At 35.4% G+C, this 20,639-nt stretch overlaps 1 protein-coding gene and 2 long non-coding RNA genes across 7 annotated transcripts in view; 1 reads left to right on the top strand and 2 right to left on the bottom strand.

Annotated features, from left to right (window-relative positions):
- LOC108004688 (solute carrier family 41 member 2) overlaps positions 1–20,639 on the bottom strand; it is a 31,225-nt gene that overhangs the window by 5,368 nt on the left and 5,218 nt on the right. The window contains exon 1 of one of the 5 annotated variants that reach the window (XM_065867506.2): positions 19,405–19,525. The exons of 2 other annotated variants lie outside the window; for them this stretch is intronic. In XM_065867506.2, the coding sequence (XP_065723578.1) occupies positions 19,405–19,510 (106 nt within the window). In that variant the 5' untranslated portion in view covers positions 19,511–19,525. Of the gene's footprint in view, positions 1–774; positions 1,632–19,404; positions 19,526–20,639 lie in introns of those variants that run through there. 2 more of the 5 variants (XM_017067693.4, XM_017067692.4) reach the window with 2 other exon arrangements.
- LOC136117265 (uncharacterized) lies at positions 1,671–10,958 on the bottom strand. The gene is made up of 2 exons (XR_010654706.2): positions 10,018–10,958; positions 1,671–1,953 (listed from the first exon to the last, which is right to left on the bottom strand). It is a non-coding gene; the product is annotated as an uncharacterized lncRNA (long non-coding RNA).
- LOC139353368 (uncharacterized) lies at positions 10,536–12,897 on the top strand. Its single transcript, XR_011604605.1, has 2 exons — positions 10,536–10,661; positions 12,588–12,897. It is a non-coding gene; the product is annotated as an uncharacterized lncRNA (long non-coding RNA).

Here is a 20,639-nt window from a genome sequence, read left to right as displayed (position 1 = left end):
CAATTTTTTATTCACAGTTATGATGATGATAGTATAGTGGTACCATAACATAAATAATATTTTGATTTTCCGGAGAGGAATCACCTTTTTAGGTCCTTGAAGCATAATACTATCCAATGTTCCGAAGAAAAACCACCTTCTTAGGTCCTTGAAGGATAATACTATCCAATAATAAGCATGTTTAAGACAAGTTAGCAAGGCAATAGGCCCTTTCCTTGTGAAAAACCCCACATACCCCATTTAGTCGTGGATAAAGATCTGTTCTCAGACGAGACGAATAATGGGCAGTAGCTTTGCATCGAGATAAGCCCGGAGTGAGGCGGAGCATGCATGATAATTAGTAAACATTCTGTGTGTTTAACTGCAAATAGTCGAGACATACACAAGCCAGGGCGATTATTGCACGGGATTAATGTAATATAAAAGGAATATAAAGAATATGGATATATGGATACGAAGGTAAATATGTTGTAAAATGGAAAGGGAAACGAGTCTGGGCGCTTAAATATAAATATTGGCATATCAAGAGTAAATACAAAAGATAGTAAGGTAAAGTCAGCGACAGAGCAAGAGAGAGAGAGAGATAGAGAGCGAAAATAAATCAAGGAAAGAATCAACGATATATGGTGTTTCTTTAGTGTTTAGTGTGGCCAAAACCTCATAATTCCTCGAAAAGACCTATCTACACGGGAGCCGAGAGTTGTTGCCTCTGCTTGATGCTGTTGTGGAACACTTTTTCTTTTTTTCGCATCGGGGATTTATACTTTCACTCACCGTTTCCATTGAAAATGGTAAACAATCTGTATTTATCATCCGGTGCCACATCTAGCGGTGTTGTTGCTGTCAGTGTGGACAACTGATGTTGGTATATTGGTGGTGTGGCATATGCAGATGGTGGCGTTGTTGATGCGGTGTTGTTGTTGTTGTTATTATTTGTATTATTGTTGTTATTGTTGTTGAAGAGGCCAATGTTAATGGTGGTGGGCGGGGGATCATCGCCAGCATTATCGCTGATCGCTTGCGGATTAACGTATCCCGATAAACGACGCACATTCAATGGCGTCAGGCGGTGTTTCAGCTCATTTTGTGTAGTTTTTGTGGAAGGTGTTGGTGTCGTAGGTGTTGTGGATGTTCCTGTTGTGGATGTTCCTGTTGTGGATGGTGTGTCTGTGGATGCTGGTTGGCTGGGATTGTGCGGCAAGTTTGTCTGTTCGTTGGGCAGCGACATTTTAGCATTGGTTTGGCGTGTGTATGTTCGTCGTGTCGTGTCGGGGGTTCTTTAAGTGTCGGTGTAGAGCAGCCCCAAACGGTTGGCGTGCATGCGTGTGACTGTTCGTGTGCGGGGGCCTTTTCTCAAGCGAGTATTCGCAACTGAAACTCATCGACTAAACTATATTTGAACTAAATCCTGAGTGTCTAAGATTTTAAACTATATTTAATTAAAAACAACAGAAGATAAACTATCAACAGAAATCATAAACTGTGCTCTAATAAATATTGTTTTTGTTTTTTTTTTATGATTTACTTGTCTATGGGCTTTGCATACTTTTTGTTTTGGTTTTTCTTTTTTTTTCAATCTATGACTAAACACAAAAAATATATCACAAAATGGTTTTATTTTAAGATAAATAATTTAATAAGTTAAGAATTATGGAAACTGCATTGATTGCTTTTCAGTATTACGTAGGCCTACGTTTGATTTTTTTAGTTTAAGGAATGAATGAAGAATATAAATTGGAACAAGAATTGAAAGAATCTGGAGAATCGTTTGGTTTACATCGTATTGAAAATGTGGGGAATGTTGGGGCGCCGTGTGTTTGTCGCAGGGTGTGTGCGTCGTAATGTCCGTAGTTTCTGGGGGCCAGGTTGTACTGGGGGAAGTGAGAGGTTGTAGGTAGAAGGACTGAGGTTGAGGCTGAGAGGTTGAGCTTAGTCACCGGACCGTTGATATGGCTGCAAGGCAACAACAACAACGTATTTGGTTTACTTCTTGTTTAAGGCATTTATTAAATTCGGGTTGATTAAATACAATAGATTGGCTAGAACGTGGAATCAATGGAAATCAAGAAATGCAACAAAAGATCGGGTCACAACTCTACAGAAGCGTCAATAATTTTGTTTAATTCATAAAAGTTTAACCAGGAAATCTTTGAAGAATCAATTACTTTTAGTGTACGTTTAAAAAAACCGAAATTTATTAATAAAACATTTTTCTGAAGGAAAGAGCCCTTTTAAAATATTATATTAGTTAATATTAAATACTAATTAAATGTGTATGTCTTCTTCTAAGACGAGTCAATTCTGTTTGTAACAAAATTGTATTAGAATATAAAATAATTGAGATGGTAAATTACATTGGAATTAATTTGATTTTTTCAAACCGGTATATACATTTGGTTCCGTTTTTAGACGATTAATTTTCTCAGTTCATCAATCATTACTGATTTTCTGCTCCGAAAATGTGCCTGACCTGCCCGAACAATTTATTTGAAACTTCCGCATGGCAAAGGCCCTGACCAAGATAATCAACATTTTTGGTTTGTGTTTTTTGGACCTGTTTGTTAAAGATTTGTATTATCATCTGTTTTTGTATGTCTATGTTTGGCCGATTAAAATTATTGGGAGAAAAGGGGAGCCCCAAGGTTAACTAGTTTTTTTTTGGACCTTAATTAAAGTTAAAGAATATACCAATTCCAAATATTTACAAGTTATTTTGAAGTGAATAGAACATTCATATTTATCTTCTGCTTATGGTTTTTCTCAGCTTTTTTGAAAGTTTGAATTGACCAGAAATGAGATGAAGGTCTTTTATGTTCTAGTCTATATTTTTAATGGACTTTTAGACCTTTTAGACTTTTCACAACACTCCAGTGCCTCTCACACACCTGTCGGCGATAAGATTTTAATTTCGCTTATTTGCCAACGCGTTGACAACAGTTGGACACAATAAATTGCAGCCACTTAGCTTTGACAACTGGAAATAATATAAAAACCGATGACAGGGAGGATTGATTCCATTGCGATTCTATATTGAATGATCCACTTGAGACTTCCAAAGGGTTTTTTTCGCTATTGTTTTTTGGGTTCTTATCGCAATGGATTGAAAGCCTTGCGCTCGCAAGTCAATATCACGTCACAGATCAGGCCCACGCGTCGGCTACGTAGCAAAAAAATATAAGTATATAACTGCAGCTATATACACCTGCCTATTGTTATTAATCTTTATCTTGGTGCACTTGAGAATTTCGCCATAAACCAACAGGGGAAGGTCGAGGGGTGTTATAAATTGGCGACATAAAATGGGAAACGATGTCATTACCATGGAAATATTAGGAAATTATAAGACGTATTATCTATGTATTTTGGGTTCAAGGTAAATTCTCAAGCTTTTTAAAAGTAACATTCTTTAAGCTAAAAATTCAAAATTAATTTTATACGTTTCACCATAATCACAATTTCCATTTCCCTAATCGACTATTGAAAACCCCCTGGTTACAAAATGTTTAATTTCCCAATATTCTAAAGAAATTCAAGCGCACCCAAGTTTAAATTATGTGAAAACCCACAAATTCATTGAAACTAAACGTGTCGAGTATTCCCAATCGATCATTGATAAACCGATTGGGTTTTCCCTACAAACTTCTAATTCATCTATAAATTCTCTGCAAATTTAAGTGCACCTTAGCTAAAATTAAATGAAAAATCACAAACTCGTGCTTTTCCCTTACAATAAAAGCCATAAATTGTCATCTATAACTAAAATCGCTGATGACTAAACCATTTCCGATTGCAAAAAAAAAGGTATACATGTTTATAAAAATAGTTTTTCAATCCAATCTTATCGGTTATTGGACGATTTCGATAACCGCTGATTACCTGGAAATTAGTGAGAAAGCCCCTGTTGATTAAGACCTTCTATATCAAGCCGTAAACAGAGCGCAACCATCGAGGGAAGATTTCCTGAACGACGTAGAAGCACTTGTCTACGACAGCTGCAGATAATGGAAATGCATACATTTCATATCAATGGAAAATTCAATATTTGAATTGTCAATTTATTTGCCACCTTCTTGTCAGGCGTTAAGCGTTAAGCGTTAAGCTTTCTTTCCCAGTGCTAACACGATTATGAATACCTTCTGATTCACTTCGGTTTATTCTCGGCTATGGAAAATTTATAGTTAACATAAGAAAATGTAAAATGTATATAAATTTTCATTGTTTTGAAGCCCAACCAAGAGTTAACTCATTTCTAAAACATCGTTAACCCACAAACAGCAGGTTGTTAAACACTACCCTTGGTTAAAGTCCGATAAGCTTTATCATAACAAATCCAAACATCCATATAAACTTTAAACTCAACAAGAACATATAACGAAAAGCTTAACAAACCTACAGAGAAATGTAAGTAAAATCCACGTTACGTATACGCAGCGTGCCAAGAAATAGGTAGTACATTAATTAGCTCCACTAATTGCTTATTTATGGTAAAACATTTATTATGCAAAATAACTGAGTTAACGAATATGAGCATTTCACAAGCACGAAACAATTACTGTGACTAGTTAATATTTTAAAAATATATTTTTTTCATAGTTAATTTTAGGAAGACGTATGAGGATTAGACAAAAATTAAGCCAAATCTATGTAAAATGGTGTTTTACATTAAAGTGTATTATATTTAGTACTGACTACCCAAGAAAAAGTAAAACAAAAATTCATAAAGGAAAAGAAGAGAAAGAGCAAATATTCGCATTACGTATACGCAGCGTTTGTCAAGCGTCGTTTTATTTTCGCTTGGCAATTTTCAAGTTCAAAGCCAAACAAAACACGTGGGCGGATGGGCGGTTGGGCGTGGCAGTCCATTTGGGGGGGGGGGTCTAAATTGAATTCCGTTTCTTTTCTCCTTTGTTTGCATGCGGAACTGGGAATCGCAATTATATAGCCGATTGGATCGGCTGGGCATATAAATGCACCTTGATTAGTGGATCAGCCGCCGCCGCCGTCGCCGACGACAATATTCAATAGATTTTGCCGCCGTTCAGTCTTGGTTTTTGACCATTTTCTTATCGCTGCGAAGGGGGCAGCAGTAACCAATTGATTTTCAATGGTTATATGGTTTTACGATTCACGCGCTTAAATGCCACAACAGTTTTATTTAACTCTTTTTCGGCTTTTGTTGTAGTTTTTACCTTTCGGTTTTCAGTTGGCAGACGATTTGTCTGCGAAATTTCAGTTGGGTATGGAAATTTACGAAATGCCAAAATCAGGTTTTATTCGGAACCAGTTGCATATGTGCAATGACTGAACTGAACTAGTTCCAGATTTAAATTAATAAGGAGTATATATATATTTATATATGTAAAACAAACAGAAGTCAACAAAAATGTATCCTTTTAAATTGTACATAATTCAAGAGTATGAATTTTAACCAATTTGTATTAAGCGGAATATTATTTTTATTATTAAGAAATTTCTAAAATATCAAAATAATTAAATTTGCAATTACTTTTTTTTCGATTTCAAGTTTTTTTAGCTTTTAGGATCTGAACTCATTTCAACGATGACTTTATGCCAAACAAGAAAAGACGTGAACTCATTTAAGTAAATTTCCAAACATTTAAAACTAGTTCGGGTTTTTAAAGTGGTTTAACGAGCAGGTCATCAAAATAAAAAAAAATATTAAAAACAAAACATAATTTAAAGCTAGTTCAGCTTTTTAATGTTAGATCGAGAGTAAAGACAATTTAAATTACTCAAATAGATAACTTTGGATTTCAAAAAGCCAATTATTTTACCTATTAAATTTCAAGGAAATAATGGGTACATTTATAAAAATATAAATCTATGATATGATCTAGCTTTAAGCAAAAACAATTTATGTTTTGATGTTCTCAAACAAGTTACAAACTGAAAATACACAAACATTTTTATAATAGCAAATAAAACATCATTTCTTTATGGCCTAGTTTAAGAAAGATTTCCAACTATCTTGGATAATAAAAAATGGTAAGAATAGAGCCCACAAGATACTTTACGATGAGGCGCCTCATCATATATCATCATTATCTAAGGGCTTTGCTCAAAGATCTTGTCTCAAAGGGTGACATGGGATTCGCCGAAAATAAAAAAGCCATAAAGAAAGCCATCTGCGCTGGTCAAAATCCCAAGGTTGAGGTGAGAAGTCTAAACCAACACTGATAATAAATCAATTTACTGGCATTTAATTACTTTTGTTAAAATTCTGCACAGCAGTGATTAGACTGCAAAAACAAGATTAATGATATATACATATGTATTCATTATATAGAATAAAAAATCACAAGATTCGGCGAGATTTCTATGATTGGGAATACCAATGTCCAAGTGGTCATATGGCGCACATTTAACCCAAGAATGCCCACAGTCATTGCGGCGTTAATTAGCAAAACGTGCGCTAAATATTAAATGTGAGATGATGCCGCGGGCTAATTTCTATTAAGTGCGCTTAAAAAGTCGCTTTGTTCACTACTCGGGCAGATATATATTATAAGGATTTATACACGGACATATGTTTTATGATTAAATTGTTCCCAGGCTTCATTAAAAGCGATTCTGCTTCAGTTATAATATGCCCTCCTGTGCAAAGTACTTTCGGACTAGGAAATGCATTTTAAATGGGATTTGCTGCCCTGTGTATGAATAGTTATAGGGTATACGGGATTGTGACAAAAGCTCTCAAACAAAAGAAATTCAACAGAATTTGTAGTTCACAATCTATGCGTTTTAGTAAAAATCCATTACTTTAGTTTAAATTAAACATACTTCGTGTATGATATAGTAAAAAACGTGTTTAAGAAAATTTTAAATGAATTTCAAAAATATAAAAATCCATCATTTTTTAAAAAGCATAAAAATATCAAACAAAACAAACCACAAACCAAATTCCACCCTTTCAGCTTCCACTACAACCGCTCAAATAAATCCAATTAACTCCCAACTAGCCGGTGTTTAGCATTCGAAAACCCAAACGTAATCTCATGGAATTTGGCTATCTATGATACATTTCTCACGATGCGGCGACAAAAACGTGCGACCCACTGGACGGCTTCGTAATATACAATATTATTTATTCACAATAAAAAGTATGCATAAATATGCAAATTGTTCACGTGAACACATGTTGGGCTCATCCCTCCGCCTCATTTGCATGCGATGTAAACGAACTCTGGGCAAAAAAAAATATATATAATAAAAAAGACACAGACGCTTTTCATTTCACTTCACAGAGAATCATTTTCTGGGCCCTGGCAACAGATAAAAAACTATATAAACAAGTCTTTCACATGGGATTTGCTGCTGTTGTTTTGGTTTTATGGCTTTTATTCTGTTTTATATTGTTACGTATGACGCAGGTGAAATCGAATTCGATTCTGGACACAATAATTTTTGTTAATGAATTGCCTTGTCAACCCTAGGATCCAAAACAAATGTTCAGTTGTAGGTATATGTGCATGAAATGAGCGAAACAAACAATTTGTTTGGTCGTAAATTCGAAAACAAAATTATTCAGACAAGTAATCACCTAACCGGCTTGGTTTATATATTTATAATTCTTTCTAAGGTGTAAAGTATAACGAAATGAGATCGAAAAACTGGAACCGCGACCAAAACTGAAACTGTATCAAATGTCATTCAACTTGGCATCAATGTGTAAACGAAAAACAGCATTTAAGCTGAGAGCAGAATTAAACCAACAGGTGCCAGTACAATATATATTGTACATATATTTCGAATTTAACTCGTGGGAAGATTGGCTAGTTGGCAAATATCGACTGTAAAGTGATGAACTACAATCCCCTATCTATCGATTTCAAAAATTACAGTTGATCCCTTTTGTAGTTAAGAGTTCTGGATGATATAATCAATTTAATGGATGAGTAATTTTGCACCGAATTTAAAGCATTTTTTTTATTGAATCACTGTGTTGACAAATATCCAATCGATAATTGTTTGAATGAGCAAGCTCTCAAATTTGGAGAGGTGTGAATCTTTTTCGCTGGAGCCCACACAGTTGTTTTGAACAAATGCAATTTATTCAATTGACTCCGCTTTTAATCAGGGCGACTTTTGGACTTTAAGATAAATTATTGGATACTCAAAAAATATATTATATTATATTAGAAACAAGTCTTGGACCACGATCTGTAATAATCTCCTATCGATTGCATACTTTATTTAATGGTTATTTAAATTATTTAAAGACAGGGTGTTCGACTTGGTTAATTTAAGGTTCATTATTGAAGTACTTAAGGACTTATCAATCACTAGGATTTAATTAAAGGTTTTATAAGACTTTAAATTAGTTTAAAGGTTAAAACTCAATTGTATAAGTGTGTATAAGCCCGATTAAGTCGAATTTTTACACCACATTTTATAAATATCTAACTATCAGAATTATGCCTATAGTCCAGTTATCTTGTAATTTTTTAAATTACAAAAAATTGGAAATTTTATATTTTAAAGCAAAAAAAATTATTATAAAAAATACTATGCTTTTATGTTAAATAAAATTGTGAGAAAGGGATATTTTTTGCTTTACAAATTATTAAAATACGTTTTAAAACTGGTTAAAACACGTAATAAAGTCTTTTTATCCTGCACTTAAATCAAAAAAGCGGAGATTTTATATTTTCTGACGGATTATTAGAAATAATTTGGGAAAGTAGGATTAGGAATTTCTTCCGGTTTGAAACACACACATTTCTGGGGTTTCCCCGCCCCAAAATTTAAGCCTCGTGCGACCCAATGACGACCTTGCCCACCCAGTTACCCAGTTTGCAATCTGCAGCCGTCTTGGTTAGCGAAACAAAAGCAAGTGAATGGCAATAGTTTACTAGCTTACTAGAAATCAGACTGAAGCCCGAACGAAACTCATTAGCTACACGCAGCAGTTGGTCACCCCGACGTCGTCTACTATATCTTTATATAATATACGTGTCGGAAAATTGGGGAAGTCGGCTTTTGTAGATTCTCAAAAGAGAGAAATCAAATCCAATCAAATCGAATCGAATTCAAACGCGTTAGTTTTATACCAGATACCAAAACCCTAGGCGCGCAGACATTAAACCCCCCTTAAAGCATAAAATCCAATACGAAAAACCAACTTAAAATGCAATTTGGCCGTGAAAACGAAATACCAGCAAACATAAATTAATTATTATTGTTAATAATATTTTTTCTTTTGTTTTGGTTTTCTTCTTTGTATTAACTATGCATAAATTCAAAGCTTTTCAGCCTTTCGACTTGTGTAAAGCTCTGTTTTTATTATTCATATATATATTTTTGGTCAGTTAAGGTTGCTCTTTATATACGTGTATTTATAGTATTTTAATAACTTTGTTTAAGGCCTCAATTAAGCCTTAAAATAAAGTTCTCAGCAAACTTTGTGATTTGATTAATGACTAAGATTTTAGTTGATAAATGAAGTAGGCAATTTATTGCGGAATTTCGCTTGCATTTAAATGTGTTAAAACCCCAATTCGGAAATAATGTTGATAGAAATAATGTTTTACTTTAATTTAATTTAATAGAAAAACACATATTATAAATATTAAATTACAGAATGCAACATTATTATTTAGCTTAACAAAATATATAATTAAGCTTTAGAATAGACTTTATAAATTTAAAGATCATAAGGAAAAAGTTATGATCTAAATGGTGAGATCATCGGAGGATCACCTTAAGAAAATCGCTGATCTAGGCGAAAAGAAATCCACGCCAACTGTAAACCATCGATCAATGACAAACGATTGCCAAAGACCAAGAAAACTAAAAAAGTATTGCCAAAACTTGTTAACCAATCCGTTGCGAGTGGGAGAAACGACACGAAAGACTAGAAATATGAGATCCGAACGGATTCTGCCCGCTTTCAAGACCCCAATTAACGGTTGTAATACTAATGCCTCAAAGATTCCGATTCCATTGATTTCCGCCTTTCAACCTTTCGCTGGGAGATTGTACAAAATCTGGGCTTACATTATCAGCTGGGTTTTTTTTGAGGAGCTATTAATTCACTGGATGTTTTGATCTTTTCTTTTTCTTTTTTTTTGAACTTTTATGAGGGCACTGGTAGCACGTGTAGTTAGTTAACTATTGATTGAGGTATGTTTTGTACTTGTAATGACTTTTATTTTGTACTTTTTGTTTTGTCACAATAAAAAAAATAGTTTTAAAACTTTTTTTGTGATGTGTTTTTCAGTTTTCAAAAGGTATCTTTTTGTATTTTTGTATGGGGTTTTCGAATATTTTTGCTCGGATCGTGTGAGGCGAAGCGTTGTCTGCACCGTCCGCCGGGATATCGCACACTGAATGTCCAAAGACGGCAAACACTTGTTATTATAACGCGTCAAAGCGTTTCCATTTAGCGGCGACTGCGACGCCGACTGAGGCAGCGACGCCGGCAGAGGGCTCATCGCTCGCGGGGAGCAGAAAAAAAAATAAAAAAAAGAAATACAAATATAAATGACGATGCTGACGACCGAATCTGGCCCGAATCAATAAGCCACTTGGGCCTGTCGTCGGTCGTGATAAGACTCGGATCGAGACCCGCTCTCAGATAGCGTCGGCAGAGGCAGCGACTGCGACTGCGGCAGCGACGCCAGCGTCGAGCGGTACGACAGGTGAGCATTAACGCTCTCGACTTTACCTGTTATCAGCAGCGATCGCATATCGAGTGCTGAATGGAACTCACTACATAAGAAGGAGATTCATAAAGAGTTAGCAAAAATCTAGCTTTTAAAGAAACCTCCTCTCTTAATCTTATTGAGAGATAAGATTATCCCGCACAATTTAGCATAATCTTTGGAAAACCTAAAAGAGTAAAGAATTAGAGAAGAGACTCTTTTTGTAAAGATAAGAAATCTATATGATGTATCCTTAAGTTAAGAAAAAACACTTTTACCGAAGAGAAACCTTTTAAAGATTGGGGAGTAAATACCTCAGGATAAGATGACCAGAAGAATTCGAAATGAAACGGTTTGAAAACATTTTTACCGTTAGACAAGTCTTTGCCACTCTATCTATAAGAAAGAATCCTTAAACCAAAAGCTGTATAGAAAAGGTTATAATGGTTTAAAAATTGTTCTATATTCCTAAAAGGTTTATTTATATTACCTTTAAAAAAAAAAACAATTTTAAGGGTTTACATCCGGATGGGGGATTCGGAAAAGTCCCCATTGAGAAAATTGGAACTACAAAACCCCACAGAGAAGATCTATCAACAGCGGCAAATCACTTGCGCCGGCGTCTCTGCCGCTGCGACGCGGCGCTCGTCGCCTAGACCGTTAGAACGACCAAGATCCGAAGAGGTGAAAAACCCGAAGGCAGGTTCGGATCAAACTTCGTGACCGTTTGTGGCGATTCGTTGTAATTGACAATGATTTTTGACAGTTAGTTGGCTCATTACCCGTCCATGATGCGCCACGGGCAACGGGTCGTATGAGTGATGCAAACGCGTGATTTCCAGCTGAAAATTATCCATGATTTACAATCACCACGAACCTTTTCGCCCTTTTTTCGCGTATTTGCGGGAGATACTATTTCAATATTAATGCGATAGGCAAAAAAATATTCTAATTTATAGGGACAACAAGGCGTATGAGTGATGTGTACTCGTGATCTTCAAAAGCGATTTATGGTTTTTAAGATGAACTTATAAACAAACAAAATCAGATTTAATTCGAAATGGGACGGCCTGTCGTTCATATGAATTATTTTCAGAAATAAATTAACTCTAGCTTACTAAAAAAAATTAGGTTACACATGTCAATTTGTCGTATAACCAAAGCGAATTTATTCTGTCTTAACGTTAAGAAATTTCCATTTTGCTCATCTCAACAATATGCATTTGCATTTATATTTTCTTTTCGATTCTGTCTATAACTTTGTATCTCACCAAACCAATCAAAAAATATATTTTATCATTTTTTTTGTTGGACGTTAAACAATTGATTAGATTTACAAACTTGTTTACGTTCTTATATTTCAAGTTTAAAGATTACAGCTATTGAAAAAAAAGAATTAATTGGTTTTAAAGGTACATACATAAATTTAATCAAGGATCTATCTTGCTTTAATTGTCAATTACTTTTGGACCGATATGGCTTGGTAACTATAGATGTGTTAAGCTTTTGAATTATTGTAGGTAGAAAGGAATACGATTTCATTTGAAATTAAATTATACACAGTAAAAAATACCTAGGATTTTCTTTAATTTATTTTAATCACCCATGATCCTCTAATAAAACGCTTAACTTTTCAAAATAGATTACCAAACCAAAGATATATAATAAATGTTGTAATTGTGACACTGGTCGACCCATAGGTACGAAAAAAGTCACAAGAAAAAAGGGGACAGCAAACATGGAAAGTGTTTTAAACTTTGGCACTCGATTGTGAAGCACACTCTCAATTTGACAATTTTTTTTTGGTATGTGCCAAGATACAAACGAAACTAAAAAAAAACTGGCCAACATCTGTACTTGATATTATTTGGTTATCGTTGTATTTTATTTATTTTTTTCGAGTTTTTTTTCGTTTTACGATAGACAAAACTGGTTTCCCGCACCCGGATGAAATGTGCGAGAGAGTCCAAGTCCAAGACCCGAAAACAAAACACCGAAAACGTACGCCCAAACATCTGGCATATGGAATCTCGGTTGGAAGCCCCCGCGGGGCTTTAATTAAGATTTGAATTCGGAATTGAGAATTGAATTCGCTGGCTTTCAGGATGTTGTGAAGAGCCAGATCTCAATGGATGACCACATGAATGAACCAAACGATTGGCGCCGCGTTTACAAATAGTTTTTGATTATAAGCCCTAGCGTCAACAGATTGTAATACACGAAAAAATAAAGGTACCCCTGTATTTGTTTGCTTTTATTGGGAACAAATTTGCGTATTTAGGACATCTATGTCTTCTCAAGAGCGGCAAAATTGGTAATTATTTTTTTTACAAAGGCGTTAGCAATGGAAATTTCGTATCTTTACAAAAGAAAATCAATTAGTCAGAATGTCATATTATGGGTGAATTTGTATGGGGCTGAAAAAGTGACCAATTCTAAATATAAGGTATATTGATTTAGTTTTAAAAAAAGATTTTAACGCTAATGCGATTTTTTTTAAAAATTGTTTTACATTTTTTTAAACAAATCATTAAATGTTCGAACTAAATTTTCCCCTAAATTCGTCGAACGTAAGCACTTAAGCTCCGCTTCCTTTAAATATTTTTCTGGGATTTAACAAAGAGGGAATTGATCTGAAAATATCCCCCTGGGGGACTTCCCTCGAGAACATATCCATTGTATGAGACATGCAATGTTTCGCCCAACCCCCTTAGTTTCTTTGTAGGTACAGTTACCACCTGAACTCAAACAGGGAAGTACAATATCGATCACAAGCGAACAAATAGCGGGCGAAAATAAAACAATAAAATTAAATACAAACAAACTGACAAAAGATACATTTGCCGCTTATCAGAGATACTACGGTTTATGGGGAATTCGGAGAGGGACAGGTGGTAGGTCATTTACATAGTTGACATCGTCGAGCTCGCTGGCTTTTTTGTTTGTAATTTTTTTTGTATTTTCCGAGTAAATTACTCAAATGAAATTGCTTATAGTGTATCGATTGTCAATTGATGAACTGCAGTTGGTTTTTTAGGGAAGAGGTGATGTTAATACCCGTTACTCGTAGAGCAAAAGGGTATATTAGATTGTTCAAAAAGGATGTAACAAGTAGTAAAAGGCGTTTTTGACCGTATAAAGATTAATTATTCTTGATCAGGATCACTAGCCTAACGCTAAGATCTCGGAATCTTTAAGAGCTAGAAAGTTGGGATTAAGTATGCAGATTCTAGGGATTCCTGCGCAGCGCAAGTTTGTTTCATCGGAGCCTGTCTTTCTGGCGCCCACATTTTTTAATAGTTTGTAAAAGTGTAAATGGGATTTGCATTCGATTATCTCAACCCATTTGCATGATCAAAATTATTCAAGGTAAACCATTAATTAAAAAGATAGAAGAAAATAAAATACTCAACGCCAGGTGGCGTGGTCGCTTTGTTGCTTTCATACTTCCATCTCTCCTTCATCTGAGTAATGGGTATCTGCTAATCGATGCCATCGACTATAGCGGGTTTTTTTTGTTTTTTTTTTGGCCTGAGGAGGGGCGTTCGATCAAATGCCCGGCAGATAATTACGATCAACTATCACCGACGGATCGACGCTAGTTTCGTCAGTAAATTGTTGACGTCTGCCCCTTTGTCACATTTTGCCCTCCCACAACTATCACCCATGCCCATGCTACACATACAAAAATATTTAAATTGCTACGCAAACTATTTGAAAATATTAGAATGATTTACTTTTGAAAATTAAATCACAATTTAATCTGAAACAGATTAATAATTAAGTTGGCTTTAATTATTTATGGCTTTATTTCAATCTTATTTAGGCCATCTAAATAGATAGTATAATAATACAAATTTTAAAAAATTTTTTTTCATATCACAATTTTTTTTGGTGTGGGGAAACCTTCAACTTGAACTACGGATTGAGAGACTTGTTTTGAGCTTTGCACGCGATTGAAATGAAATTAGCAGCTGCAAATTGCAACATGAATTATTACGCCAACGTCCCTTGGCCTTGAACCGCATCGCCCCACACTCTTCACCTAAATACCAACCAATTATACAGATGTAATGAGCTTTAATTGTGTTTAAGGGAAATTTGTTGCACACCCAACTATTGACAGGTGGCAAAACAAAAGACCAATACAATAAAATGATTGCGAAAAACCAGAAAAAAGCTCCGGAGATGGGTTCGGACACAATCTTATCGCGCAAGATGTGCATATTAATTGCATACGAGTATTTCGCCTTTCCATACGATTACATTTTTCTGTCGTTCCCCCACCGAAAAAAGAAAGAAATCATCTATGAGGCAAAAAAAACCTGGGAGATACCAAGATACTTAGAAAACAGACAAGCAATTTGGCTATGGCAGTAACATCTTTATATGACTCATTGCTGTATAGACCCTCATCGTTTAGGAATACTGGGTGGAAGGCCAGTCAATTGGGGCCTGGGAATCTCCATGGGAGCGCTGGGATTTCGGGAACTTTTCTGTCTGATAACCTAAAGCAGATGAAAAAACTAAAGTTATGGAAACGATAATCTCAAATTTTCGTAGTACAAGGAAGGGAAACACACATTTTTATAGACATTATAGCAACAAACGGTTTTAAAATAGAAGATAACCTTCTTTAAAAATATTTCTTTAGGTGTAACCTTTTAGGATTATCATGAAACTGTACTAATGTACAAGTGTATAGACCATACTACACAAAGATGACATCCCTTTTAGCTTTAGTTTACGATTTTAAGCAAGCAGTATGTAAATAAACAAATATATAATCAAATTAGGTGAAAATATATATGTATAAACTATAAATTACGATTGTTTATTTGGAAACTACATATGTGATTAAATTCAACTGATCAGAATTCAAGAGAAAAACACCACCTAATCAAAGTTATCAACATTGTTTGGGTCACCTGAAGAAGTTCTTTGACTCCACCTGGCCATGAGTGAATCACGTATTATTTTCCGTTGGTTCTGATCTGATCCCACTAACTAGGGTGAGCATTGAATGTTGTTCAAGAGGCCACTGGCCACGGGTGATATTGGTTATCGATCGTTCGGACATGAGTACCTTTCATTGACGCAAAGTTGAAACCCAAAATCAAAAGAATTGAGCCCCCTCTCAGCGCCTCTTCCTTTAAACACTTGAGAGATATAATCGATCAATACAACGAAAATAGAGGTGCCCTATCTGTTTCAGACGAAATTATTTAACTTTTTTTTTTTAGTATACACTTCAATTTATACGTGTTTTTAACGAACATTCAATTAAGACCATAAAACTTTCACAGGTTTTTTCCAGTTCTTCCCAATTTGGTAATCCCACACATTAAATTTCTTCCTTCCTTGTTCTTTCTTAATCACGTGTGTTGCCATTTCCTAGAGCAACGACCCCATATCGATACTAAAGGGTATTCCCACAAAACGTGCGTAGATCACAACTGTGTCACTTGGATTTCTTTATCCATTCGATCGCGGGGTAGCTACAGCCCTTTGCCAGTACTACCCCCGTTTTTCTGCCCAGTTCTCTCAGTCGAATTCCGTTCTGCCATTTCAATTCCTTTGGCATTATCAGTTGTCACGTACCTGGCTAAAATTATCTCTGTCACACAGCCAGTCCATACAAACTTGATCTTGATGTGAAGTACCGCAAGTGAAGCCCAGGAACCCGAAGGGGGAGCTGCAGGGATGGTCATGGTCAAAACCTTGAGTGGAGCCTGTATTTACTCAAAGCCATGTCGCATATATGCGAATCTAATCGCAGGGGAACTTTGTCCGAAATCTCTATTTTTAATTAAAGCGAATGAGCTCGTTTCTGCAATCAGTCCAATTCCCGAAAACGGCAATCAAAGTGGTATTTCTTTGAAAAAATATAAACAAAGGTTGTAACAAGTTCCAAAAAAAAGTTGTTAATTTTTAAACAAATTTTAAGTTTATAATAACTGTTTTGGATTTTTTTTTAAAAAGGAATGGTTACCCTCTTAGTCAGTAATATATTAATTAAAACTATAAGTAAATCAACTTCTTAAATAGTTTAAAAATGACAACATTAAAGCTTCGGTATAAAAATGTATGCAATTAACTAGTATTTAGATTTAGATTTTAATAGAAATTAGGGTTTGCATTTAAAAACCGGAAATACTAAAATGTTTAAAATAAATAATTAAAATATATTTAAATACACAAGCGCAAAATATTTTTTTTTTAAATTTTATGTATCGTAATTTTGATTTAATTCGGATAGCCCCACCCGGAATCCTCTCAAGAAACGATGTGATTCTTATCACGTCGAGTGCATCCTCAGTGCTTTCCAGGTGTTTTTTCTTTGTTTTTACTTCTCTTTTTTTTTGGTTTGTGCAATTTATCAACGGGTTTAATCATTCCAGCGTCGACGCTTTTTTGATTTCGATTTTGGTTTTTTGAAGAGTGGAGACAAAAGACAACGACACGCGTCATTTGCCTTGATTAGTATTCCCAGCCACAGATACAGATACCGATTGAGATACAGATACACCCCGTCTATAGATACGGATACGTGTGTTCGACGCGTTTATGTAATGATTTCTCGCTGGGCGTTTGAAATGTTTTTATTTAACTTTTTATTTTGGGTGGTTTGGCTTCTGGCCTTGCCCCTGACCTTGGTTTTAAACAATTGTCGGACGTGGTCGTTGACAAGTTAGCGCCACTGTCTTTTTATTGGATCACCTCATTATCACTTCCTCCTCGTGAGCATTACAACTTTGAAGTGCTCAGCGATAGACGATCGAAAGTTATCATTAAAATTACTCGAAATTGTCATTCACTTATTTATTATCTTTGTGAATTTTCCTTAGCTGAGGTTTCGTTTTAATGATGCAAAGGGAAGTTCCCCTACGAAATGGGATATTTTTGTTATTAGGAATTTGTTTCAGTGATAAGAGTTTGAAATTATCTGATGAAAAAACCGAAGCCACTACTACACACAACATCTAAAGAAAATAAAATTAAAATCTTGAGTGTCACCAGTCAGTGAAGGTTTCAAGTCTTCTAGAACTAATACCAGATAGGAAAGACTCAAATTTAAAAATGGATGTTCCCAACGATGACGATACAATACAATGGAATTCTCGCTCTTCAAGTAGAGGTGACAAGAATTTTTAATAAAACAAATGGTAAGTCCCTTAGTTAAAAATCCTTAATGAAAAAGCAGATTCATTTTTCCAAGTTAGCCTGTATTCGTACGGTTTCATAAAAAAGTGACTATGAAAACCAAATCCTATAGTACTGCTCCTAATCTCACTTTTCGTTGTTGGGTAAACCATTTTGGAGAAAATTGCAATTTTTGGCTCTTTTAGGGTCAAAATAATGTGTAAAAGTAAAGTGTCTTTTGAGTATATATTTTTTTAAGTAAGAATATTAAGTTGGTAATATTTATGATCCCAAGAAGCACCTTTACCTATTATCCATATTCTTGTTATTTATGGTATGACAAATAAAAATTTATTGATCACATCTATCAACCTAAAACTAACCAATAAAATCTAAGGTTTCCAAACTATAATTCCCATTTCCGCTTCTGTTTATTGACTAGTCATATATTTGACTCAATTCCAAAACGATTTGATCTATACAAAAATTTGTCAACACTCGAATATTTTTATGGTTTAGCGATAGGGGAATGGACATCGCAATTCGATAATGCGCAGATTGAGGCAGGACTATATGGTGTTTACCAATCACCAATTTCGAACCAAAGAAGCCTGACTCATGAGCCCAAATTCATCCATGACGGATATTATCTGGACTCGAGGGGCCCTAGACTGGTGCTTATCGCAGACATTATGGGGAAACCTCTATCAACGTCAAGAACAACAAACAATTCAAACGAATTGCGACTGAGCTTTATTATTTTACAATGCCCGCTAAAAATGATCACCTTTTTTTTTGTCTTGGCTGATATCTCAGTTCTCAGAGGGCAGCCGACTGTAAAACGCGAACAGCAACGGCAATAAAAGTCAATTGTAAATTTAACAAAATAACCTAATGACAGTGTCAACAATTCACGGATTTCTCAAGGAATCAGACGCAAAGCGATAAATAATAGTAGACAAAATAGCCAAACTATTAAGGGGCCTTATTTAATAATTTATTAATTTAATAAGGGAAGGAAAGGGTTGGCTGGCGCAACAAACAACTGACATTTTTGTAATGTCTGATCTGAAATTAAAGCCTAAGTATAGTGTTAGTGAAAAATTGTAGCGACTTATTACCTTCATTACTTTTTGAAAAAATTGCCTTCAAAATTAAAATATGTGGAATTTTTTTAGGAAGGTCATGATAGGCCATTTCTTTTGAACGTATTATCTTTAACCAAACTTTTCGGGCTATTACTATTTGAGCTTATAGTGAAAATGGTATAGATTACAAGTGTTTTTAAAATTACTGATTTAAAAGTCAAAAAAAAAAGACCTCTAATAATCAAGTTTTGAGAACACAATCAGAAGAGCATACTCTTCTAATTCAAAAATTATTTGAGCTTAGTCAGCCGAACATTAAGCAGGCGACAGAAATGGATTATCATAACATATGTCAACAATTATCTGAGCAAACATTTTGTAGCCAAGCAAACAAACAATTTCGATTCGACAATTCATGTGTTAATTTTCTCTCCCTCTTGCCGCTCCACTCACTCACTAATTCCTTAATTCTCTAATTCTCCAATTCTCCGATGGATACACAGACATACCTGCCTCACCTGGGCTTTCGTCATCACAGGTGTTCACGAGTCGGGCGTAACCACAGTATGTGCCACGCCCACACCGCCCCCCTTGGCCTCCCAGCAGCCTATCCATAATTTCGATATCGGTGGATCTGTATCAAGAAAAATGCAGCTCGAAGTTCACATCCAATGGATTGTCTTTGGTTAGCCAGCCACATTTTTTCAAGCCATCCCCAAAAATTACACGAAAAAAGTACCGATTTAGTGAAAACTCTATTTTGTGTCCCAATTTTGATTAATTCGCCCAACCGATTGTCAATGTCGACTAAGTTCCGACTGGCTGGGCCACAGTTTCTTATTTAGTTGCTCTAGAAACGCGTCGGATGGAGATCTCTATATAAACACATGTGTTATGTGTTAACGCTTAAACATAGTTTCGGTTTTAGAAAGAGCGCAAAAACGTGAATCGGATTCTTGGAGGCGTTCAAAATATGATTTAAGGGTCTAGAAAGTTACAAAGATTAATAAATTTTATATATTAATCAATACATTGTTCTTAGGAGAGTTCAGTGTATCCCTTTTATAAGTAGACTGTACCGATTCTGGATGGATTGATTGTAATAGCGTATTGTCCATATATCACATAATCAAAGTTTCTTAACCAAAAAACAAGGAAGAACGCTATAGTCGAGTACCTCGACTATCAGATACCCGTTACTCAAAGGGAAATGGAGATATGCAAGCAGCAAAGCGAAATTAAAATGCGCCACCTACCGGCGGTAGACAGATTTAAGCGTTATGGGCGTTAGAGTGGGCGTGGCAAATTTATTTTTGGATCAATCGATAGGTATTGACGACACGAATACATTTCAGTTAAAATTTTTCATCTAGCATCCAAATTGTGGGCGTCACAGGTTTTCGCGGTTTGTGGGCGTTTAAGTGGGCGTGGCAAACTTTTTTTTAGGTCAATCGATAGGTATTGATGAGAACAATACATTTCAGTTAAAATTTTCTATCTAGCATCAAAACTGTAGGAGTTTCAGTTTTGGGCGGTTTGTGGGCGTTAGAGTGGGCGTGGCACTCTACTGAAACAAACTTGCGCTGCGCAGGAATCTCAGGAATCTGCGTGCCTAATCCCAGTATTGTAACTCTCATAGTTTCCGAGATCTCAGCGTTCATACGGACAGACGGACAGACGGACAGACGGACAGACGGACAGACGGACATGGCTAGATCGACTCGGCTAGTGATCCTGATCAAGA

The sequence above is a fragment of the Drosophila suzukii genome, chromosome X (assembly GCF_043229965.1).
Source record: "Drosophila suzukii chromosome X, CBGP_Dsuzu_IsoJpt1.0, whole genome shotgun sequence".
NCBI classification, from domain to species: Eukaryota; Metazoa; Arthropoda; class Insecta; order Diptera; family Drosophilidae; genus Drosophila; species Drosophila suzukii.
Note: the sequence above shows the minus strand (reverse complement) of the source record. Positions and strands in the feature narration are given on the sequence as shown.